Source organism: Thunnus maccoyii, chromosome 6 (assembly GCF_910596095.1).
Source record: "Thunnus maccoyii chromosome 6, fThuMac1.1, whole genome shotgun sequence".
NCBI lineage: Eukaryota > Metazoa > Chordata > Actinopteri > Scombriformes > Scombridae > Thunnus > Thunnus maccoyii.
Genome location: NC_056538.1, coordinates 6,925,221 through 6,951,850, shown reverse-complemented (window position 1 = coordinate 6,951,850; position 26,630 = coordinate 6,925,221). Strand labels below are relative to the sequence as shown.

The 26,630-nt window shown below is 39.7% G+C and overlaps 1 protein-coding gene across 2 annotated transcripts in view; it reads left to right on the top strand.

The window, feature by feature from the left end:
• The window catches only part of LOC121898483 (calsyntenin-2-like), a 206,710-nt gene extending 189,782 nt beyond the window's left edge, over nucleotides 1-16,928 (top strand). The window contains exons 12-17 of one of the 2 annotated variants that reach the window (XM_042413577.1): nucleotides 4,576-4,787; nucleotides 9,479-9,649; nucleotides 9,866-10,011; nucleotides 11,384-11,507; nucleotides 15,162-15,346; nucleotides 15,605-16,928. In XM_042413577.1, coding sequence (XP_042269511.1) covers nucleotides 4,576-4,787; nucleotides 9,479-9,649; nucleotides 9,866-10,011; nucleotides 11,384-11,507; nucleotides 15,162-15,346; nucleotides 15,605-15,835 — 1,069 coding nt within the window. In that variant the 3' untranslated portion in view covers nucleotides 15,836-16,928. Of the gene's footprint in view, nucleotides 1-4,575; nucleotides 4,788-9,478; nucleotides 9,650-9,865; nucleotides 10,012-11,383; nucleotides 11,508-13,017; nucleotides 13,878-15,161; nucleotides 15,347-15,604 lie in introns of those variants that run through there. The other variant, XM_042413578.1, reaches the window with a different exon arrangement.
• Nucleotides 16,929-26,630: the final 9,702 nt, after the last annotated feature.

Below are 26,630 nucleotides of genomic sequence, written 5' to 3'. Positions count from 1 at the left end.
TTAATAAAGACAAAGTATCACAGATCTACAGTTCACATTTAATCAAGAGAGGGCAGGACAAATTATGTACTTTTGTTTTACACACATTTATTTCTTACCAAACAGGAAATAAAGGTGAGAATGTAATTCTCTATGTAATAAGGAACAAGGTATCTGTCTGGGGACAGAGGTTGAGGTACAGTTAGTGTGTTTCCTTGATTAGCATTTCTGTGTGGAAGTCTCTGAACTCATTTAATATGTAATCTGATCTCTAAGGCCTCCTCTTACACACATGTTGTACATGCATATAAACACAAACCTATATACTCTATACACAACTACAAATGTGTGTATATATTGAATGATGTATGAGAACAAATGAGGAAAACTAAAACTCTACTCCTGAGTGATCAAGGAATTATTGTGTACTTGGGTAGGTGCTGAGACAGTAAATCTGTCTCTGTATTATTGCCAAGTTAATCATTAGATTTTATGAGAGTTTGTACGGATTCTATTTTTGGCTCCTTGCACTCAAGAACCTGATAAAAAAAAAAAGAAGTTTAGAGATTAATCATAATTCAGTAATAAAATATGTGGTTTACAGGAAGTGTTCTCAGTTGTTTTAGACAGAATATTAGACCTTGGGGATTTCTACAGTATATGTAAGTATACAGATAACCTTGTGAGCACTAGAACAATACACACATTTTAAGATACAGTGCTTGGCTCTCATATCTTGAATGAAGACTTATGAGTTATTCAAAGCCTGTTTCCATTAAATGGAAAACTTTAACAATGAATGCTCAGATTTCATCTACAGTGTAGCTGCAGTTGCAGAGGTGAGACCATGTTAAACACTTTTGGAACGGGATGAAATTGAATACACTGTAGAGGCTGCTGAATAGTCTTCCTGTTGCCACTCCTGCATATGTGTTGGCCATTGAGAGTGTGTCTGTGACTAGGGTGCAACTTCTGTTTACTGCAGCAAATCCAAGTGTAGAGTCTCGTTGATAACACGGATGATTTAGCTTCCAATTTGTTGTTTTAGTACTCCATCCAGAGCAGACAGCAGCAGAAAAAGACTCTCCTCCACTGAGTTAGTTACGCTGTGAGAGCCTGAGTCATGGCCTCCCGCCATAACACATCAGCAACTGTTGGAAAAAACTCGCCCGACTACCGCGGACAGTATCATTCCTCACAAATAAACAGCAATGTTAATTAATTCCTCCAAATGCAATTAAATTTGTTTCTTGCTGATGCCTAATAACTGCAATTACTGCAGGCATCAAGAAAATAAAAGTAACCAGTGCTAATCTTTGCCACAGCCCTTTTAGGCTCCCTTGTCATATTTCTTTATAATTAAGTTGGACTGGCTCCAGGTTTTTTTCCAGCTCGGCAAGCCGATGCAGCAGCCGTCTCCCTGCATCTCTGAGTTTGTATCTTCCACTGCTCACAACAATGGCTTAGTGCCCGAACAGATACACACCACCGCAACCGGCCGTCGCCACAAGAAAGACAAGGAGAGATTACACGATGCCCTCAAACCTGTTTTTGTCTCAAACCATAGCCTCAGACAACTGACTGCGGAGGATTAGAGACAATAGTTAGGTTTTCATCCAGCTGCCAGGCGAAGTTTCAGGGATTTTTTTTTTTTACACACACACACACATATATATATGAGTGTGTATTTCATGAAACTAGTAGTGAATTTGCGTTTTCCATCAACTGAGTTAAGTACGTCCATGAAAAAATCAGGTCTTTCAAGAATTTATCACTATAAGTTTGTGCTTTCTAAAGACCAAAGAAAAACATGAAAACGCGCATGGCAGTTTTATAATGATTATACCAGGGTTAGAGCCCCTGAGGGAATTCATCTTTACATTCAATTTATAATAATTATACTAATTTAATGATATTTTAGTTTAATTCAACTTTATTCAAGTTCTAGTTTGTGTCATGTCGTCAGCAACACACAATCTGTCAATTAATACTTTAACATGCACACTAGCATCCCTGTTATTAGTCTTATCCTGGTTTTAATCATATTCAGGATGTAACATGAAATGTAAGAAACCTGGTAATTGATATCTCTGTAGGATTCTGACATTATCCAGGTTTCTGATCATCTGTGGAGGAGTGTCTCCGGCTCCTCAACATCCCAGACAGTCTGTGTCATTTCTGTATTGAGCTGCAGGTATTATCAGTCTCAGACTTTGCCTACATTATACAGCTGATAGCTCTGCATTGAAAATAGAACTTGCTGATGTCTCATAAATAGTGGCCTGAATTTGTCTTGATCTTGACATTGTGGATCAGCTCAATAGTGGGTTTATTTAACATTGTAAAATGCGTTATTGGACAGCAGTGTGACACACTTTTAAAGATAGATTTGGCCTCCTTCCTCCACTTTGTTGTCCCTCCAGCTGCTAGCGTCCTAGTTGACCATCTAGCTTGTCTGTGCCTAAAAACTGCCTGGGGTAGTACAACCCCAATGGGCATCGTGTGTATGATCAATCATGCTAAGCAAATATTTTACAGGAAAGTCTTCTGAATATTAAAAGCCACTTTTGAATATTTTGCCTTAACATTCAGCCAAACCTCTTTTTTACTGCCTCTTCCTTTCAGTTTTTCTTGTCTCTGAATTGTATTCATAAAAATTCACAAAAACTACCTGGCTAGAGATGGGAAAACATATGGAGAATCAGCATATGGATTTATGCATTGCAGCGTAGTTTACATCAGAATGTAGGCGAGAAGATATCAGGTTTATATCTTGTTCAGAAAAGCTTATATCCTGGTTTTCCAATGCAGGAAATAAGCTATTCATCATTTCTTCCTGTAGCTCGTTGCAGAGCTACAGTAGGGGGAGAAAGCATTGATGTCCCTCCCACTGACAGATGTTTGTGTGCTTGTGTGTTTGGTGAAATGTAAAAACAAAAATCTGGTTGTTTGTTCAGCTTTCACGGCTTATACCAACCACCTTCTACCATCACCACCCTCAGTACCCTCCCCCCGTCTCTGTCCTTTTTTTATTCTAATGTCTCTTGTTTACTCCTTTGATTAATGTGTAATCTGCTGTCTTTACACTGTGTGTGTGTGTGTGTGTGTCTCTCTCTGTGCGGCTGTGTTGTGAGCTCACAGCTAGCTTGCTCAAGTCCTAGAGAGCTGATATGTGTCCGTCCATTGAAGGTTGCCAGTGGATGCTGTGCATTTAAACACATGTTATCACACACTGACAGGCAGGCGGGGAGGCAGACATGCACGTATGAAAACACAGCAGGCGCACTGCTGCAGGTCTATGTCTGCTGCCTGAGTACTGGCAGAGTGTTTTACCCCCTAAATAACTGCACGCACTGTGGTCTGGATATGGACTTTACCAACTGTGGTTTACAGTAGTTTTAGTGCAGCTAAGAGCTCCTGTTGGTGTCGATAAGCTTTATTAGCTGCTGCAATTCTCTACAGTTTTGACATTCTGATGTCAACACATATTTTACAGCAGCTTTGAACATGACTCATTAAATCAGAAGAGCTCTTTTTTAAAAACACCCAAGTGCTCCTCTGTCACCTTTTGGTGCTGTACATCAACCGGATGGTCCTTATACAGTATATGACCTTCTCTTCACTGAATAGTGTTTAGCGATACTGAATCAAATCAGAAGATGAAAATAAAGAAATGCCCTTCACCACACTGTCATACACTCCTGAAGGCCAATTTACACTTGGACAAGACTGTGTATGACATTTGTGGAAGATTGTGGCCATTGTAACGGTACAACAGCAGATTTCAGTTTCAGTACCTCTGGTAACCCTCTGTAATCTCAGTGTAATTACTGACAAGAGTATAAGAACACAATTACACACACCTACAGGGGAGGAAGCTGTATTTGAGTTTTTTAAAAGAGGACACAGCTGCTGATCAACATGTGCAATATGAGAAAGTAGTATATTCAGCGTGTGTTCTGAAGAAGGGTGTCTTGCTCAAAACATCTGTGTGGGAATTAAAGAAGTAAACTCAGTGTGCTGTCCCAGCCTTTCTTATTCATTCTGACTACTTTCAGCACCCTGCTTTATTATTGTGAGTTGAGCGCATTGTACCATATTTTTCACAAACAGTAGTATATTTGCTCATGGATTAGTTCCTCTAAAGAAAAAGTCAAAATAAAAGTAATGAATAAAATAGTAGTACTTTTGAAAAGAATATCAGTAATACATTACTGTTTTTTATATAAATACTCTTTCCAGTAAGCAGGTCAAAAGATGTCTAGATTAAATGAATAGTTCAACATTTAGGGAAATACACTTTTGCTTTCTTGCCAAGAGTTCCATGAGAAGATCAATACTACTCTCCCATCTGTGCGCTAAATATGGCGGTAAAACCAGAACATGCATACTATAGTGTATGTTGGTGAAGACTTTTACACAGCTTTCAATCTGACTCTTCTTGCTAACATTAGAGCTGCATCTGATGCTAATCCAAACTGTGTTGAAGTGTTTGTGATGTCAAAACTCTGTTGCAACACCAGACCACTACCAGCAATGTCAGCTTGACTTTCCACCTCTAACTCACCTACATTTCTTCACCTCCCTTATCTCCAGGTGTTTTGGTGAAGATACTTGTATCACCATTCCTGACATTGATGCGGTGGTGATGGTGCTGCAGCCCAGCGAGCCCAGGATAACCATCACCGGAATAGAGAGAGTGAGCCGGCCTGCTTCTGACCTCAGGGTGTCAGGAGGCATAGCGCTGTTCCAGGACCTCCACATCATCAGCACAGTCACCAGGGCAGAAGCCAACGCACATCACACAGGTATAAACTCATACACCTCACGTATGGTGGTAATATCTACGCTGCCTAAGGTGTTAAACTTAACGCGCTGATCCAGTCATAACACTAAAAGCAAGTGAAATATATTTATATCAACTTAATCACCTCAGATAGCTCACATGCTGGTGTGAACAACAATAAACTTTGCTACCTTTCAAGCACAGATACCAGTGGGTGGGAAGCCAGTGAGGGATCAGTAGCTTATTGCAGGGTTAGGGTTGTTCTGACAGTGTAAATTTACTATCTCCCTTCCATCTTCATCTATCCCTGGCCAAAAGCAACAGCCAGCAGCAGCACAGTCTACAATATAGGGGGAATCATTCATTTTAAACTTAGGAGAAAATGGAAAAGAAAAAAATTTGGTATACTAAATTTCTTAGTTAGAAGTGAGTTTTCGAATATAACATATTTGTAGTTAAAGGTGCATTTTAGTCACTTGTACTACTTTTGATGGTACAAATGATAACATATCAAGAAAAAAGGTATTTTAATGTATTGATAGGCTACTTTCCAAGTAATAAGCTTATACTCCAAAAGTTCAGTGTACCTAACAAAGTAGGAGATGGCTTCCCACAGGTAGAAATCTGTCTTGACTAAATATTTCAGCAGCTTTTCATATTGATAATGTGTTCACTCATGCATGAAGTCCCATAGCCTATGCGGTGCCACCTGCCTCGCTATCAAAACAAACCTTCAGAGAAAGCAGAACATTTCGTAACGCCTCATGAGACTGCAAATCAGCAGCATCTGGTCTGCACACACCGTGAACTGAAGAAAACAAAAAGTTGTGCTTTTGCTCTCACACTGACAAATTCCCTAACTTGGTGTGAGTAAAGGCTATCAAAACTCCTATCTAGTAGTCACTTGTGAGTCCATTTGACTCACAAGCAGAACATATGTCACATATTTGTATATATCCACTTACTTACCCACTGTGTGTTTGCATCAGAGGTGGCAGAAGTATTCAGATACTTTACCTCAGTAAAAATAGTACAACAACAATATAAAACTAGGACAAGTAGAACAAGTCCTGTATTCAAAATTTCACTTAAAATTACAGTAAAACAGAAGTCAGAGCATCTTTATCTTCTGTTATGTGATGTATTTCTGGGTTTCAGTCGAGCTTCAGATTTGATTGGATTTCTCAAAACTGGGTGTTGCTAAGCAAATTCGGTGGCGCGATATGAAGCTGCAGAGGACTGTTGGCCTCCATCCACACTTCCCTCCCCCTGGTGGTGAGCTCAAGAGGAGGATGAGGGAGAAATTAATAAATAGACCTCAACCACATTCTTTAAACAATGTTTTTGCTAACTGAGACCCAAACACAAACCTCTGACCTGATATCACCGTGCTAGCTGCTATGACAGAATAACAGTCAAGTTTATATGATAGGCAGGGTTAGTGAATCGCTCCAAATCACATTTGATTGGATAAATATATGACCAACCCAGAATTCAAGATGAGAATAATCATATTTTATAAACTGACCCGTTTCGTATGTAAAATTTTATTGTGCAAAGATTAAAACTAACTATAGCTTTCATACAAATGAAGTAAAGCATAATATTTCCCTCTATAATGTAGTGCAGTAGAAACAAAAGTAGAAAATGGAAATACTCGGGTTAGTACAAGTCCTTCATAATTAAATTTACAGTACTTGAGTGAATGAAGTCAATTAGTTACATTCACATACTGGTTTGCACATACAGCTATACTGCACCACCGCCTCAGATACAGTTGAGGACAAGTGTCCCTTCCCACCAGCAGTAATCTGCAGTGTAAGCTAGAGCCTTTTGTACCATGCAACTCTGCTGGCCTTGCCAATATGTTGAGTCAGTTTCTAGCAGCGGAGCCTCACAGAGTCCATCCCTGTCCATCCAGGTCCATAGGTATTAGCCCCTCCACTCCCACCATACCCTCTCCTATTTGTCACTATGCGACTGCAGACCCCCTCCTGCTGAGTAAGACCTGCACCTACCAGACCACATATTCACCGGGTCGCCTGTCTTGACCGGCGGCAAATGAGTATGACATTTAAATCCCTGCAGCTCCAGTCTCTTCCAGCAATCTGACCACTGAGGCAGGAACAGCCTGATTCGGCTCGGCTCGGCCCCGCCGCTCGCAGCCAATTACGAGCAGATAAGCAGAGCGAGGGAGGTTTTAGCCCTCCATTGTGCATAATGCAGCAGAAGAAGAAGAGCAGAGAGTGGCATTGCTTTCAGGAGTCGGCGGAGCTCTTTCTGCTGGTGAAATAGAGACTGCAGCTGGGGGGAAGAGATTAGCTGGAAGCCAGAGAAAGACACAAAAAGAAAGAGAGAAGAGATGGAGAGTGTGTGTGTTCTGAAGTTCTATAATGAGCAGATTCTGTGTTCTCTCCAGGCTTAAAGGATTCGAGATAAATCGCATATTTCTTTTGCAGGGCATGCAATAAGTTTCTTTTGGACCCTGTTAATCACCCCCTCGCCCTCTGCCTTGCTTTGTCTCTCTCTGTCATTCATTTGTCTTTTTATTGAGCGTGCTCAGCACTGCCTCATTCCTCTCTCCAACTCACAATATCTTTTCTAGGCTTACTCCGATAACTTTACTCAAAGCCAAGGTCGTTAACTCATCGTCCTCAATGCTCAACATTTTGACCATGGTCATCTTCTGTTCCCGCTCTCCCCTACTGCTTGGCTTTTGAGTTTTTTCTGTTCACTTCCCAGTCCTGCACTCAGTGGGTCTCCCTCAGTCTCCTTTCTATTCTTTGTGATTCTTTTTAGGGAGCCCGGTTTTCATCCCACCCACACTGTAGCTCTAAAATCAGTGTTAGCTGCACAATCACACAAAGTATCCCAGGGTCAATCCTGCACTCAGGCTTCACAAGTGTGTGCTAGTATGTGTCAGCTGTATATCTTCAAAGGCATCATCAATGGGAAACCTGAGAGCGAGTGAAATGGAACCAAAAGCAGAAAACATCAAGCATGTCTCCATTTGGGTGTTTACTTTTTGTTTTACTTTTGTGAAAATCACAAAACTGTTTATCTGTGGCATGCTAAAATGTAGCGTAACTAAGCACAAGTAGAGAAACTGAAATGTCTATCCCAAGCATGCTAACATTAGCTAACATTAGCCACCATAAACTAGTGGTCATAGACAAAGTAAGGCTGTAGCAGCATAACGCCTGAGTGTACTGAACTGAGCAAGGGTGTGTTTCATTGCTTATCAGTTCAACTTTTCATTTGTGAGATGAAGAATTTGTTTTTTCTTGTCATATAGTCACATAGGCTCACTTTAAAAGTGCAGCAGCAGAGAATGGCTGGTTTTATGTAAACATAGCTCAGGCACTCCGATATCTAAAGCTACATTACACTAGTTGGTTTTATTTCCTCATTGTTATTATTATTATAAATATGTTTGACCACTTGGGGGCAGAATAACTGTCATTGCCTTACATGACAGCAAACATTTGCCTACTTACAAATCCAGCAGGTTACGGAGCAACGTTAACATTTCTTTTCATCCGGCTACTGGGTGAATATCAGTCCTGTATTCACTCAGTGTAGCTTTGTTTTGGTCTCTACAACTCTTGAGGGAAATATCTGGCTCTTTAGCTGCTAAGCTAGCATGCAGCACCAAATGGCTGTTTTGCTGAAAACAAACAGAACAATAAGCTACAAGGGGCTAAAAACCTGAACAATGTTCATGTTGGATTTATATGTTCTTTTAAATGAACAGTGAGACAATAGATTCTTTATTTATGTTTTATTGTAGAGTTCCCTGCAACTCGCTCTTCAAAGCAACAACCCCAAACCAAAGAGGACCGCCATACACACAAATCTACAGAAGTATCTTCTCTTTCCGTTTCGCTCACTCTCCCCATTTTCTCCACCTCACCCCCCCCACCCCCCACCACCCACACCCCAGAGACCCGCCTCCAAACACATACACACACACACACACTATATACAGTATCTGTCTTTCTCCATAGGGAGGCTGTTAAAATGGCATAGCTGGTTCCCTCCCTAGGGAGTGTACAGCGAGGGAGAAGGCTGGGTAGCAGTGAGAGATGGAGGCTGGTGTTTAATAGACTGTTGAAGAGCCCCAGCAGCCACCCAGCACTGCTGTGATGGGAGCTGTCTGAGGGTACTTGTTACCACAGCTGATCATGGCAGTGTCTGTGTTCAGAGATTTGACGAGTAATTGGAGTCTGCAAGTAGAAGTAGGTGTGTTGTGTCCTGTACTGTTTGAATTATGGCTTTTCAAAGTCTGCAGTGTCAAGTCCCAGAACTGTCCCGGCATGACGGATCAGCACCAGAAACAGCAATTAGACTGTCGTGCTACCGATTAAGGATACTTTCACACCACATGTTTGAAACAATTTATTAGATTTACTTTATTAGTTTGGTGCCTTTAATCAGATTAGAACAAAGGCAGCTGTACTAAACTAACCACTCTGAAGTGCCTAAAAAGGGGTCTTGGTCTTTCAAGAGAACTGCAGTGCAGTTTATTAGAAGTCAGAACACCATCTCAACTAAAAATAGAAAATGACCTCAAAAAACAAAGTATTGCTTTTAGTTCCTTGTGGTTGAAAAGCCTGGAATAAAAATTGAGGAAATGGCAAACCAACACGTAGTTACAAGCATCAGAGAATTACAGCACATTGTGTGTGTGTGTGTGTGTGTGTGTGTGTGTAGCACGTGGACCTGGGGTACTGGAGGAGATCATTCATAACTTGGACTACTGTGATATCCTGGTGTTGGGGGAGGAGCTGAGGCCGGAGCAGGAGTCTCTCCAACTGCAGCGCAGCGTTCTGCTCGGAAAACACTTGGACGCCACCAACTCCACCTCCGGCATGTCAATATATGGTAGGTTACTATGATAACTGTACCAAATCTGATGTTCTTAGTTACCATGATAACGCTTACCCCACCGCTGGGATGTACAATGAGCTACTATTATAACAAGTCTCCCTCTAGCATGTCTATAGATTCAGTTTCTCCGTCAGTTCAACCCTGTCTTTACAATTGTGTCGACATGTTACAACTATAATAACCTTCTGCTGGCCCCACCTCTCTCCACAGGTGTGGACTCCATGTCCAACTATGAGCAGGTGATCCGACAGGTGCACTACTATAACTGGAGGCCTGGACAGTTAACAGAGAGAAGGTTTCGCCTCACATGCTCAGAGCTCAACGGACGCTACACCAGCAATGAGTTCAACCTGGAGGTCAGTGTGACTGTACTGCAGCTCGCTCAATCAGGAGACGGAAGTTGGTTATAGTCAATATTTAGTGCCAATATTCAATATCTTGACCTATCAATAACCTTTGTAAGTGTGTAATCAAAGACACTGTCACATATCCATAATATTGGAGATGGATGAAACTGACAGTAAGATTTTTAGAATAGGTATTTTAAGTCATGACAAAATTTTAAATAATTGAGTCTGGAGGTCTTGTCCAACATCATTTATCTTCATGCAACGTTTCAAACTGTCGGCCGGGTGCGTCCAACAACCCACTTAGTGGCATTGTAAGAAAATTACAATGTCCCCGGGGTTGACAAGCAGCACTAAAGTAATGGATTACATGGTATATATGTGAAAAAATGAAAGCATCACCAAAAAACCATTAATATCAGCGATAGCAATATTCACCAGAGGCCATGCTCCACGCTGCCTCTTACAGCCAACTTGACCAAAGTGCTTGAACTGGCAAAATGACTTGAGCTGATTCATCTCAAGTCTCTGGCAACACTTTCACTTTGAGAGCAAATTTAAAAATGAACCTCAGAAGGCACGCCAGTAACAGCATTTTCACCCTCAGTGGCAAAACATGCAAAATGACTTCAGATTCTATGTATACCAACACAGTTTGACATTTAGTTTAATGAAAACTTTGTGTGATGGAAACTTAATGAAAAATCTGTCTATTACCAACCAAGTCGATGTTAATCTTTCAGTTAAAATGTGCACTTGAAATTCTGCATCACTGTAAAACAATCAAACTGCACCGTCAACAGGAGCTAGACACACATCTAGTTCAACATATCACAAAACATGGAACACTTCACCTTCCCCGTACAGCTCTGTGCCTGAGCTTTTCCACAGAGAAACAGGCTTCTCTGGCAGGTTGAGACATTGACAAACACTCCATCTGTAATGCACTGTTCTTATTTTATGATGAATGCCAAATGTCAGTTCAATGTGTCAGCTAACCACTGTTTGTATCTCTCTCTAGTCTGAACTATGTTTGACTTATTTATACATTCTCTGCTGTTAACTTGGAAAGAACAAAATGTTTCACCACTCACTGAGGTCCTTTGAGGCTTTTGAGCTGAATCTGGTTTCACATTTCACCTTCCTGTACTTAGCTGACCTTGTCCCCCAAAAGGCATGAACACATCCACTTCCCCATTTCTCCCAGGCTCTTTTTAAATTCTGGACTTTAAGGCTGTATTTTATTTTGTCTGGAAACTTTCATCTGTATGAGTCAAGGTAAGTTTAAGTTGTCTGGAGGGAAACACTGGGACTATAAAATGTTAACTCATCTCCTTATTTTACAAGATCATCACGTCTACTTTATCCATTCCCAACCCAGGTGAGTGTGCTCCACAGTTCAGAGGCCGGGGAACATGTCAGTCACGTGGTGGCTCCTCCTCAGTACATGCAGGTGGTCCACCATCCATCCATGATTCATGACCTGTACCCAAGCCACAGCTCAGGTAAGAAAAGTGCTCAGTGTCTCTAATTTCTTTTTAAACAAGCTGAAGTTTAATTTGATATAAATTGTGCACTGAATAGCAGAATATTAGGTAAATATCTTAATGTGTCCGATACTTTGTTCTATGACCAAATGCCTGCAAAACTAATGACATTCCCATCAGCCTCAGCTGCACACAAAGAGGTTTAGAGATAATTAGCAAATGTTAGCATGCAAACATACTAAACTAGGATGGTAAACATTATACCTGCCAAACATCAGCATATTAGCATTGTCATTGTGAGCGTGCTGATGTTGAGCATTTAGCTCAAAACACAGCTGGGGTTAAGTAGAGCCTCACAGAGCTGGCAGCATAGCTGTAGACTCTCAATCTTGTTTAACAATTTAACACATCTAGATAAAAGTTTGGAGTTTAAGGTCGTTCAAAATCAACGAGTGAAGGACTTTTTTTCAAAACTCGCTGAGATACCAATTCCTCCACTGACAATAGCTCCATTCAGTACACCAGAATTCAACATACAGTAACCACAACATACAGTACATGTGATGTGGTAAACAAGGGTCATGACTCACTCGCTGAGAGCATTAACAAAAAAGTGAATTACAGATTGTAACTAAGCTATTTGGGAAGGATCAACCTCAAATGAGTGATGTAAGGTCTGACAATATCTGAATGTGGAATTTTGCTTCAGAGGACTGACGACAAAACTGTGTTCACTCTCTTTTGGGAAATGACAAATATGAAAAAAAATGTAGCAAACGACTTGGCAAAACACTGATGGGCACTTTGGAGTAAATTAGAGTACTCAAAGGAATCCCTCACAGACAGTGGGGGGGGGGGATGCAGGAGCTTTTTGCTAACCACTGAGCCACTGCTGTACAAAAAAAAAAGATCCTGTGAAGAGTTTTTATGTCAGCTATCCATCCCAGGGTAAACATGGTTAGATCCTAGGGAACACTCGCTTTGGCTTTCTAGTTTGTTTATCGTACTGTTCATCCAACTGCCGCTCTCACACAGTGGTCCACAGTGGGAAACAGCATGTAAACGGCTCCTCTTGAATGATGTACCACACTTATCCTCCTCTCTCAGTGCATATGAGTGATCTGAAGTAAGAGAACATGGTGAGGAGGAGACATTGGTCTTAATCTACCATACGAGATTTAATTATTCATCATACTCTAATGGATTCTACTTAGTCCTGGAGAGTACAGTGGCCAATGCTGCTAACAGCCAAGAGAGTTGGTAGGGGGGGGGGGGGGCGCCCAAATGTGTGTGTGTGAAAAGGAGGTCAGAGGAGCACAGAGGGTGGTTGGAAAGAGATTTCCAGTTGTAGTTTCAGTCATGACAGGTTTTGGCACGTGTGAATGTTTCAGATGATATCATGCTGTATGTAGAGTACAAAGTGGAGGGAAAACGTCAGGGTGTGTGTGTGTGTGTGTGTGTGTGTGTGTGTGTGTGTGTGTGTGTGTGTGTGTGTGTGTGCATGCAAACATTCACCCAACTTACTCAGAGGAGTTGCATGAAGCTTCACTGCGAGGAAGATCAAAGGCCATGGATTTAGTGTGAAAATCTAGGGAACTAGACTGAATCGAATGATCATCTGAAGAGTCCTCTGTGAGTCTCACTCTCATTAAACACACACACACACACGCACACACACCAACTGGGACTAGAGGAGAGAGGGCAGGCACAGAGAAGTCGTGTTATTTCAGTAGGCTGGAGATCAGAGCAGAAGAAATAAACATTTTAGATCAAGAGAAATCCCTCAGTGTGTGTTGTGGTTATGGTACTAAATAGGGCTTATCTGTAGCTTACTCACAGCTATCCGTTGAATTCCTCAAATTTTTCAGGCTTTTATATGTCATGAGTTTTCAGTTTTTATCAAAGCAAGCAGGCCTTGGACACAAATTTAACTAAAGGTTTCAACATTGAGCGAGTTATTGTGTTTTCTTCTGTACATTAGCAGCCTTGAGATTTGCCAAACTGTGCAAAGCTTAAAAAATTTAAGAGTTCCTATTTTCTTAGGCTCCATCAGTTGAAATACAGAGCAAAGATCAGGAGCAAAGCAGCTGCAGTCTAGCACCTTTTTTCAAAAATGTGTCTTTTACTGATGGCAGAATAAGTAAAAACATCAGGTTAAGACTCATTTTCTCAAACAAGCTAAAATTAATGCAGTACTACTACAGCCCTACAATATATCCTACCTTCCAGAAGATTCCAGTTTTTAGAGAGGTATTGATTAATTCAGTGTATTAAAGTAGTGAAGTGGTGGACAGACTGAATGACTTTGTAATTCCCTGAGCCAGCAGCTGAAAACAATGTAAACACAGACAGTACATTTACAGATGTGATAGGATGAACACAGTAGGTATCAGGCCATACAACCCTAATACCCTAACCCTAACCCTAACTTCCAAGTACATTATGTAGCTAAAAAAAAAAAATATATATATATATATATATATACAAATCAACTTTAACCTGCATTTCTTTATTTTATTTGACCACTAGGGGCAGTGGAAGGTTATGAACACAACATACGGTCACCATCAAGTTGATATGGTGAACATGTTAGTAGACAGACGCCTATTTACACATCCAGCAGACACAGAGCAGCATCAACATTCATTTGGTGTTGTGTTTCCGGCCACATGATGAATGTAAATCCAATATTCACTCTTCTTTTTTAGCCTGTTTTGGTCTACTAACTCCTGAGGGAAACTTTGTTAGTTCACAGTGGGCTGGTAGTGCATGGTGGGTTTTTCAGAGCTTTTTCACTGAAAACAGAAAACATGTGGAGATGAGACTGTTTCACATTACACCACAAGTTATCTTATTCATTGTTAGTACAAAAAACTGACTAGCACAGTTTTAAAGTACCAAAATAAATAATATGAAAAAAATGGAAACTGGTTAGTGGTTAGACAATGAAAACAGACTAATATTGCACAAAAATGACATTATAGAAAAATCAGTGGGTTGTAAGAATAATCAAAGATTACAACAACAACAGGAGGCCTATCTTATATAAGGGTTTGAGTCACCGGTAATAAAATGAGAACATAAAAAAATCAATAGGCTAACATGAAGGCAACTGTAATATCAAAGGATCGACATAACCATAAAAACAGTTAAAGAGACTCACCTACAACAACATGAGAAATGACTCAATGAGTCATCTGTCACCTAACACTAAATACATAAATAGAATACAAGTCACAGCATCACTTGGACCTGGAAAGCCTGTGTTACAACTGTGGGCATGAATGTGGGTATTTGCCTGGCAGGGATGGTCTGATGAAAGATGCTATTGAGTTGCATTATGGGAAGTGTAGGATCTAGCATTTTTGGAGTTTGACCCATACTAGGAAATCAAAGTTAGGATATCTGGGCTTCTGCTGCATCAGTTTTGACCATTCTTTTTTTTCTATTGCAAGTCACCTGGCTTCATAGAAGTGCAATGAATGAAGTGTTTGTAACATATGAATCCAAAAATGTTGTTGAAAATGAGTTTTATGTGATGAAGGTTTACCAAGTGGAATTTGTTACTACATAAAGTGAGTATGTGTGACTGACAGTGATTCCTGGTTCCACCTGGACTGACTTACTCAGGCTGTTTTACTTAGTTTTTCTCACCTCATGCTTTTCTCTCAGGCGTGCCGAGTGCCGCCACGGTGGTAATTGTGATGTGTATCGCCGCCCTGGTGGTTGTGGTGGTGCTCGGCATCTACCGCATCCACCTAACCCACCAGCAGGAGGTCAAGCTGACCGAGACGACCAAAGGGGCAGACGAGACCTGGGACGACTCGGCTCTGACGATCACCATCAATCCAATGGAGGTAAGAGATTGGAGGAGAAAGAAAGAGGGAGTAGAGATTGGAGAAGAGAATGTGGAAGGATGCTCCCAGGGAGGGGACTAGAGGATAAGTAAGATGAACTCAGTGTTAGTGACCAGAATATCCACAAGAAAAGAAGAGATGCTCCCATAAGCTGCTTCCACATTAGGAATTAAAGGAGAAATTGTCATGATTTCTTCCTTTTAAAACTACTTTCTCATCATTTAGTTCCTGAAACACTCTGAATATTTCTCACCTCAGAACCTGGAGAACCCCCAGGCTGCAGAAGAAGAGGCCAGCGAGGAGGAGGAGGAAGAGGAGGAGGAGGAGGAAGAAGAAGAGGAGGAGGAAGATGACGAGGAGGAGGATGATGATGACATCACCAGTGCCGAGTCAGACGACAGCGAGGAAGAAGTGGACGTCCAGCTACCCAGGATGCAGCGCCAGAACAAGAGGGGCCAAAACTGGGACAAAACAACAATATCTTATTGAAACACACATTCACAGTCACTGACACACAAACACACTCATTGTACAACACGTCCATACTGAAACCTCCAATCTGATGGTTGATACAAAAAGACTTTCTCTTCTATGTGATGTTGAAGCTCTAAAAATGAGGTAATATCTCCCCCTACTGGAAGACGACACTGAAACACACACACACACACACACACACACACACACACACACACACACACACACACACACTACAATGATTAAACCTGAGCCTTGTCAGAAAACCTCCCGTTTTATACTGAAAACATATAGCTGATAAGAGATAATACGACACTAAAACTGCTCGTCAATCAAATGACTTCTTAAAGGGACAGCTCGCTAAATTTAGGACATTCCCTGAGAGATGTTTTTCATCGAACGATCTCTCTACCGTTACAGTCTACACCACAGCCACAGTCTTTCATAAAATAACGTTGTGTGAATCCCCTTTTGTCAGTTAAACCCTGCACCATACATTCAGTTTGATGTATCTAATTCCACAGTGCAATTTCTGATGTCCCATGAAAATGCAAAACAGTCTTTATTTAAGAAAACTGAGTTGCAAAAGTAAAGAAACTGAGACTATTTTTTGGTTTGTATACTTCATGTTATTTATCAGTCTTTATTCTAGCAAAGCCAGGTGATTTTACAGAAATAGCATATTTTCAATGGTACTCAAAAACAAACAAAACAAAAAAAAGATGATCGGTGTGCTATAGCAGACGTCAATGTTGAACTAGCCGAGGGGTTTGAGTTTGGGGTTTTTGGGAAAGACAGAGGAGTCTCCTTGTAAATTTTTATACGCTTCTTTCTTGTAAATACTGAGTATAGTAGGTGACCCCCACTCAACCCAACCCAAGCCCCACTTTATCCACCCAGAGACCCTCCTCTCCACCTGTACACAACACACAGACACCTCCTCATATGTATGTACACACCCTGAACCCTAAGCCTGCAGGAGTCTTTACAGAACGGACCCTCAGTCCTCTGTGTGTGTTTCTAGCTCAGCTGGGTTTGTTTGGATGGATGTGCCACTGCCTCCATAGTGACTGGTCAGTTAAAGCTGCACTAGGGAAGATGTTTTTTTTGTAAAAAAGACAAATATATTTAATTATAATATCATAAGTCTAAATGACCGAGAAGTGTGTCCCATCACTATTCTTATATAAACCACAAGATCTGCCCAAATGAAATGTCTCATGTCTGGTCTTAACAACAACTAGTGCTCCATCCAGAGAAAGCTACAATATTATTTCTACTACATTTACTCCTTCTTGTCATTAATGTTGCATTGCAGAGATGTTGGAATGTCAGAAATTCAGACTTTCTACAAGAGAGAATCAGTGTAACAGGCCTTAAATGATAGGTTCACATTTTTAAAGTCTGTCTTAAAACAATACTGACTGCCACATGCGCTTACATACACGTCCCCGCAGTCATTCTTCCTGTTCATACTAGCTGTGAAGCGATCCTTAATGTGATTGCAATGTAAATGAAACAAAATCCACAGTCCAGTACTCTGTTGTGAAAATGCATTCTGAAGTTTAGCTGAAACTACTATGAGCCCTTTGCTGTCTGTTATACAAATAAAATGGGTTTCTTCCAAAGTTGAGGTGATTCTAGTGTGAAATTTCTGTTTCCTGGACAGTGTCTTATTGCTGAGCCATGGTAATAAGAGGAGTCAGTTTTGTACCAAAAAGACTAACTTCAAAAGATATCCACTTTAGTTGACTAACTCAAACTGCTGAAGTCTCATATTAGCTTCAGCTGAACTTTGGAATCTATAGATTTTTACCCTCATCTCATAAAACTTTAACTGCATCTCTTTCAGTGAACATATGAACATGTCAGTTTTCTTTTCAGACAGACTTGAAAAAAATATGAACCTGTCATTTAAAATTTAAATTCCAAGTAAGAAGGTCAAGAGACACAGTTCTCTGATGTCACAATATCAGAGTCTGACCGGTGCTGGATTTTTGAGGCTGCTATTGATGTTCAACTGACTAACAACAAATACAAAAGTACATTTTAAGCAGTAAACTTCACCAGAATAACAACAATCAGCACCAACAAATACAACAAAAATATTAGTCGTAAAAAAAATGTAAAAAGTTTACAGAAATATAATAAATATTAAATGAAGCCATTTATTATGAAGTCTGTATTATGAACATTAAAGTGATCAATATTTTTATACTAACTATGGCTCAAATGACTACATGTAACGCTGCCTGTAGAGGTGAACCCACAGAGAATCATCAGCAGACTCTACAGGGCATTATAACATCATCCAGCTCATCCTGTCTGTATGATGCAAGTTACATGCAAGAATTTCCTCCAGTCATTATTTATGTTAAGAGATAGAACTCCAAACACCTTTTCAAAACATACCTTTAATATTTATTCACTGCAATTTCTTGATTCATCAGTGGACATATACGTCGATACCAATATATATCTGTCATGAGCTAAAATGGGCCAATAACAGAGACTCAGCCGATGTATCAGTCAGGCTCTACAGCATGTACTTAAACATCTACAAGATTACTTTAATGTCCACAATCCCCTGTAGTACATTTTCATCATTGTCATAATATTGGCGTATAACTACTATAACTGTTTAACGCTGCCAAATACCGCTGATGCAAATTAGCTGTTCCATATGGAAAAATGATAATCTGTTGTCTCCAAACTGGATTAGTAGAACGCACAGAGTCTGGAATTAAACTCACCTGCAAGAAACACACAAATGTTCCAACTTACTTTAAATGCAGCATTAACAGAATAAATTTAGGTCTAGGGGGAATGTCGCATTACATAAATCCTACCTCATTATCCACTACTTGGGGCAACTGATCTATAAACTTGCCTGGTGCACCTTTAACATAGGAAAGGAGAGAGAGGTGAATGCATTTGGCAGTGTCACTGACATAATCGGACAACCCAGTCTAAGGTTTCCTCACCTTGAAGTGAAAGGGCATTAATCTGTGGCTGTTACCACCCTGACTCCAATCTGTCTGTAATGTTTGATAGCAAAGAATCCACAAAACACAAGGTTTTGTTCCAGGAAAACACAGACATGTAGTGGCTGATAGTAGCGTCTGCAGCCCATAAATCAAAGTTTCCTCCTCTAACCTAGTGAGCCTTCGACAGCTGTCCTGTGGGTGTAGCTGGGAGAACCTACTGTATGTGTATACTGTAGCTCTACTGTATGTTCATGTAAAGATCTCATATGTTGTTTAGGAGTTTTCCTCATCTACTGTGACACCTAGTCTTGTGACATCACCCCCTTCCCCTCTCGCACCCTCCTCCCTTTATCCCCTGAAACCTTTGGTGGATTTTGCATCAGCCCAACTCATAATGTTGTCCTGACGTTTGTTTTAGAAGAGGAGGACGGTGAAATTAACATGAAAACCTTGTATAATGTGTAAAAGTCTTTTTTTTTTTCTTTTTTTTTTTTAGTTTTCTTTTTTTTCCTCTGGACTCTTTGGTCTGTTTTTCTTTGGAATGGTCACTACAGCACTTTCTGTAAATTGGCCAATAAAAACTTGTTTTGGAATCTAGCTGTGGGTCTCGACTTGTGTGATTGTGGGTGTTTGTGTTTGTGTGTGGGTGTTTATGTGTGTGTTTCCATTGTGCATTTGATAAGCTTGATGTTTCCTTCAGAAGTATTACATTATTTGTACAGTATAATCACAGGATAATCCTTTAAGTCCATAATCTTATAATGAAAGTTTATAACCTTTTTAAAAATGTGGAAAACTGCAATCTGAAGGATATTTGCAGATCACACTTATGTTCTGCAAAGTTAAACATTTCTTAATTTAGAATCTTAAACCATAGCTCATTAAAAACATCTGACCTTGGTTTTAAAAAATTGATGTGCTGTTATATTTTATAAAGTCTAATAACTGTATAATAGTATTTGATTTGATCCACTGTTCTCTGTGGTCCTCCTTAAGTGTAAATTTCTACAGGCAATGTTTCTCTAAAGAAATCACTTTGATTAAATTCAATCATCCATTTATTTCTAAACCACTTATCCTCTTCAAGGCGAGGCGCAGCACTGATCCTCACAGGATTACCTTTTATTCTTCTATAAAAGATTTAAGTATGATGAAGCCAGCAAACAAGAGAAGGTTGTCATTAATAGTATGCAGATTCTTCCTCTACCCTTCTACACGGAGGTCCTACAGCGTTATTTTTCTTTCAGTAAGGGGGCATTTAGTATGTTTTGATTGTATCAGTGAGACAAAGAATTGCACTCACTGTCAGGCTCAGGCTGGTTATTGTTAGTTATTATTTCTGAACTAAGTCCATGAAGCTACAGCAGGGGGTCTCTGTAGTGCAAGTGTTGGTTAGACACATAAATGGATATTTCACTGGAGACTAGAGAGCAAAGGAAGTCTGCCCCACACAGTCATCTATATATTTCATGTTGTAATTAAGCTATAATTGTACCATCCATACTGCAGGCCGAGGTAAGTACAAACATATTATCAGACATGTGTTGGTTATGTCTGTTTCTTAGTAAGAAAGAAGAGAGATTGAGTTTGTTGAATAGTAGCTGTACTGTGTGCATACTGTGTTTGGTTTCTGGCTATTTAAACTGTTCAATGAACACTTAAGAACGTGTGCTCTCCTTGGTACTGAAGTGCTGATCAGCACCACAGACAGCAACACTCAAAGCTTGTTAGACTCATTACAAATAATTATATATTTGATTTAAGGGTTAAGAATTATTTTGTGGTTAATAGTAGGGTAAGATTAGGGTTAAGGGGTCAGGTATGTAGTTTGTTACAGCTGAGGTTAGTGTAAGTCTACTGGAAATTAATAGAAGTCAATGCAATGTCCCCGTAAGTGACAAAAACAAGTTTGTGCTGCTGTGGGGGGAAAAGTGGGATCTTTCCACCTGAACATGTGTGAGGATTAAAGGCAAATGGATCTCGTAAGTTGCTGTACCTCAATTCCATACTACACACTAACTGTACACAGTATATACTGATCTACAGTATACAGTATAGTACGTTGTTTTTGCAGTTAGTATACAAGAAACCGAGATGTCTCACCACCATCCATGATTACTTTTTTCCAGCTGTGGGCAGCTCCTCCATTTCTCTTGGGCATTGCATTGTGGGAGAACAGTGTACAGCACACTCAAAAATAAATAATCTTTTAGGATGTATATTGACTATTTTGAATACACTTCATACTCAAAACCTACTTAGAATTAGTATGCAGTATAGATTTGTGACCTTTAGGCGTGGTATATCTGTCTGCAAGTGCAGATAAATATAAGTAAATACAATTCATAATTGTGGTTCCTTTATACCATATTTAATTAATAAATAGATGAATCTGCAGTGAAATATATAGAAACAGCTACAGTATATTGTTGTGAATAATTATGAAGATAACGGACTCAAACTCAGAGAATTGATAAACGACAAAAACTGCACTGAGTATAAAAATATAGTTTTCTGCAATGCTTTAGCATTTATCAGATTCTTCATATATGTTTTTGCTACCACTCTATTCTGTACACAAACTTTCTTCCATGTTTTCCACTGTTAAAGGGTTTTTCCCTTTCTGAAGTCAGGCTCTAAGGACAGACGATGTGTTGCTTCACTGTGATTTGTGATACAAATAAAAACTGACTTAACTTTAGAAAGACTGCTGTAATTACAGCAATTTTGAGAAGGTAATACATGCAAAATGCCTTATCAATATTACAAATTTTAAGACATTTGGCCAGTGGGACATTATAATCCAAGAGGTAAATGCTGTTCACCCATGTTATTTAATTTTTTGTTGTTGTTTTCATTCCACTTTTAACAGAAATATGTGCTCGATCGATTTTAAAATGAATAAATGTTACTACCAGTAATTCCTGGACTGTGAAAATACAGCTGGGAGTATGAGTCCATTATCAATGTAGTGTCTCCATCTAGTGGATATTGACTACACTGCATAAATGAATGTGATCATTTTTAAGCCACTGGCAAATTATGCTCCATGTGTCCACGTGCTTTTCACACTTTGTCAGACACATTGAGATATTAATGACTGAATTTTAGATTTTGGCCTTGAGCCAATCAAGGATTATCATGATTTTTTAAAACCTAGTGTTACAGAAACCATCCTAGCTCTTCTACAATGAGCGTAAATGATGGCCCGAGAGACTTACTGTTTGCATAAACTGGCAGCAACGCATTAACTCAATATGAAAGAATTAAAATATTCACTGAACTTTTTATTTTCTAGAGTATAGAGTAGAGTGGGGGGAAGCCGCAGGCACTGTCACCTTCACTCTCGACCTGCAAACACAAACAGATTTGAGATTCTACAAAATCCCTCCACTAGATCAAACAACTCTGGTGTACAGACTACTGTTATTATCACCTTTGTCCTTTCAAATCCTCTTCAGCCACGTCAGATGCACAGATGTTGCTTCTTACTTGTCGTCGTTGCTTGTGTCAAAGCTGCACAGTTATGACATCCTGTCAATCACAGAAGCATCCTGCAAGCAGAAGTTGAGGCAACAGTAATAATAATAATAATAATAATACATTTACATAATACATTTGTACTGCACTTTCATAGAGAAACTCAAAGTGCTACAGTATTCATAATGTAGAACACACAACATAAAGGAAATAGTAATGAGTTAGGATGAAACAATAAACTTATCTGTTCTGTTTCTTGCCTGAAACAGAACAGAGCAGAGTACTTTTATTACCATATACATGATTTATTACCTGAGTCTTTACACTCCAATGCAGTGAGAATGCAAAAATGTTCAATCCTTAATTGTAACCTCTAAAACAAGCAGCGATGAAGGAGCATCAAATGCAACTGAGGGCGCGTGAGGACACTGTTTGATTTGCACACACATGAGCAGATCTGCTCTCTGAGAAAGCCAAACCTCACAGTAATTCATCTGGAAAAGGCTGTGCATGAGACGCGATCATGGAAGTGAAAACAAAGACAGCGAACCAGAGATGGAAGCAGAGCTGCTTTCCCACAACAGAATACAAGCAGTCGTGTGATATTTTAAAGTAACAACAGATGGTCACAAAGTAGTGACTGTTGTGCAAAGGATTTGAAAAGTTCAACCAGTGAGCCGGTGCATGCTGGAGAGTCCAAGGCCAATGCAGCATGACTTTTTGTGTGAGAATCGACTGAAATGTGTTTCCACACTGAGCTGTGGCCTTTAAGCCTGCCAGTGTCCTGGAGCATAATACCAACGCTGAGCACAGGCTGTTTCATTGCTTTAGAACTTCTTATTAACATTTCACTAGAAAATAAAGAATCTACGCTCCAGTAAAATGATCTGTGTGCATTCAAAGCACAGTTATGGATGTGTTTTTATACATTCCACACAAAGACAGCTCACATGGTAAAAAGACCTTCAGGCTGTGGACAAACGGCAGACAAGCTGCAGTATGGATCAACTGGACTCAACAAACTCGCCCTGCAGCCCATAAAGGCTGCAGGGTTTTTCCACAATACTGACTTCTCTGTGTGATAATATTTGTGTCTCAAATCAATCTTTCACATGCACAGAAAGTTATCTTTTGTAAAAAAACAAAATAAACCCCATTATCATCATGCAATGAATAATTTAACTTGAGTAAACAAATCCCATCTGTGCTCAATGAATTTCTCTCTGTTGTTGTGCTATTATCCACATAAGGGCACAATAACAACCTCAGTTTTACTCATTTGGCCTCTCTCAACATCTGCGCGCTCCCAAGTGTTCATGCATATTCATCCAAAATTCACCCACATTTCAAAAGTGAATTGATTTAGACTACTGATCAATTTTCTTGTTTTCTCAACCGCTTGATCTTCAGCTTTCACCTGCTGTGAGTGGAGCATGCAGCAGAATGAAGAATTAAGCTCTGTGATTGGATGTTTCTTGCTGAAATGCCCCCTTGGAGTCATAGTTGTTAATTCAAAGAATCAGATTTTTTTCTAATGCAGGTGTTAATCTTCATATACTGAAGAGTATATGACCAAAACTGTATAAACTGTGGTGTGCATATCTACCCTTCTCCCAGTACTTCCTTGTTTCTCTAGAAAACAATAGTGAACAGATTGGAGACAAAAAAGCCATTCAGAAATAACATTCCAATTTTCTGATTGGCTGCATTGTGTCACATTATAACATTGTCAGGTTGAGTAAGCGTGCAGGTGAACCTGAGTGCGCACAGAGCAGGGAATCTGAGGGGGGCGAATGAATAAACTTGAACAATAAAGTTTACTATTGTGTACTTACACGTATAAAAGCAAACATGTAACACAAAAAAATAGATTTTTGTTCACTCAAATTAAATGATTCTTTTTTTGACAATCATTTCTCTACAACGTATAATTCATATGCTTGCAAAAAAATCTTATGTGCTAAAATGTCCAGTCGCGTGTTCAGAACTGAGGCACAAATATAATTCTATACACAAAAACTCCCACCACAGCAAGAGCCAGGCTGAGCTCCTTAACTGCACCTGGACCTTGAAATGGGCTGAAACACTCTCTGATCAGCAGAAATCCTCTGCTGGCAGGCGGCAGCAACATTGTGAAAGACTGGTAGCTACTGTAGTAGTGTGTGAAGCACAGCAGTCAACAAGTGGTTGAAAAGACCAATATTTCACTCACCAAATTTGCTTCCTAAGAACAAAAGTCATGTCAGCTTTCCAGGAAAACAAGAGGAAATGAAAACCACTTTGGAAAAAACACCATCATATTTGGCCTGAGACAGTTTCACACACATGACAACGGTTAGGAACTGAAAATACTCTTCCAAGTAAACACGCAAGTTTTCTATGATTCCACTGAATATCACTATTTATTGCACAAACTTTCCCATCTCACCTAGAGGGTTTTATGCTGAACTGCTGTTTGTGGAATAAACCTCTCCATCCCCGACTGACGTTTTACTGATACTTGAGGTCACTGTAAACTTTAATGTTCCTACATACATCACATATAAACTGCTTAGCCAAACCGCCTACAGCATGAATGTTATAAATACATTTTCACATAACACGGTAAAGACTTATAAAAGCTATAAACCTACAGAAAGCTTGTTCTGTGGCTTTTAAATTGTATCACGTGGCAAAAGAAAAACAGTTGAAAGCTCCAGAACATGCAAAAAAGTGGACCTTGAGTTGAGATTAATGTGTCAGCTAGTTTGAGATGGTCTTTTCTTCCTCCTCCACAGCAGAGACTGGCACGCTAAATCCCTTTTATAATCACCTCATAAACAAACCCTCTCTCTGACACTCTGGGATTACACGTCTGCTTTGGACTGTCAGACAATTACAGTCGCTCACACTCCAGTGGCCAGCAGCACCACCCCACTTCACTGTCGAGGACATGCTCATCCACTTAGTTCTCATTATGAAGCCGCCATAAGAGTAGTGTCTGGGAAATGAGTCATGGCACTTTTAAAAATGAAGCTAATCAACACATGAAGTAGCTAAAAATTAAAGGGGAATGCTACCAATTTTACAGATCACTTCACTGGAAATGAGGAATGCTACTCATCTGAAAACAGTCATACAACGTTATCTCTGTCAGCTCGGACACTGCAAAATTATAACAGAAAGCCTGCACCATAAACTAGGGTATTATATTTGAGTGGGTGTTTAGGTTGGGTCTAATGAAAAAGAACATATTAGATTGAGTTTGAGGGACTAAAAACTCATCATTCATCAAGTAAAAGCCAAAACATTTACATAGTTTGTCTCAATGTACAAACAATTGGAGATAAAAAAAAAAAAAGAAGAAAAGAGATCATGGAATCTTTTTTTGTTTAACTTAATTTAATCTACAATGGAAATCAAATATTGTTGGGAAAGTTCTTCCCAACACTGTTGCAGAAAGTCCCACAAATGTGTTGCACCTGCAGGTTGTTTTGCTTTCACCCTTCTGTCCACTTCATCCTAAACCAGCTCCATGACTATGATTTGAAGCCTGAAGTCTTGTTCTTTTCTTCTAAGCTTTGTACCATGTAGGGTTATTAACTGGACTTGAACTGCTTAAATTTCAATAAAAGCTGGAAAAACAGGGTGGTGTTTTAAAACTTCTGAGCGGTTGTGTACATCATTATAACACTGAACATTTTTGGGGTTTTTTAGACTCTGGAAACAATCTGATCTTTGTTTGTTTTTTGAACTATTTTCTGACATGTCATAGACATAACGCTCACTAACACAACACTAAACCACTGGAGTAACCCTTTAAAAACTCCCCTCATGGATTTCTTTCTCTCTGTCTCACAGTTCAGGTTAAAGGACGGGTTCACAGTTTTTCAGATCTGTCTTAATGCAATCATCAGGTGCACATATGAACAATGAAAGCAGTGTTGTTCACTGTAATCATTCCTCCTGCTAACACCGGCCATTTAAAGATCCCTTTCAAACACACTTACAGTGTAAGTGATGAGGGACAAAATCCACAGTCCTCGTTTTGCTTGAAAATGTACTTAAAGGTTTATCTAAAGCTAATATGATGTGTCAGCAGTCAGAGTTAGTTAAAGCATCTTCCTGGACATCTTCCAAACTTATTTTCTTTTTAGAATAAAATTCTTTTTATTTCCCCGTACAGTGTTTCTCTGTTGAGCTGCAGAGGAAGGATCATAACAAAAGAGGGAATTTGGCACTAAACACAGTAACTTTAAAAGATCTACTTGATTTGACTCATTTGGACGGTTGAAGCATCGTATTAGCTTCAGATAAACTTCTAAATACATTTTTGTACTGAAGGACTGTGGATGTTGTCCCCC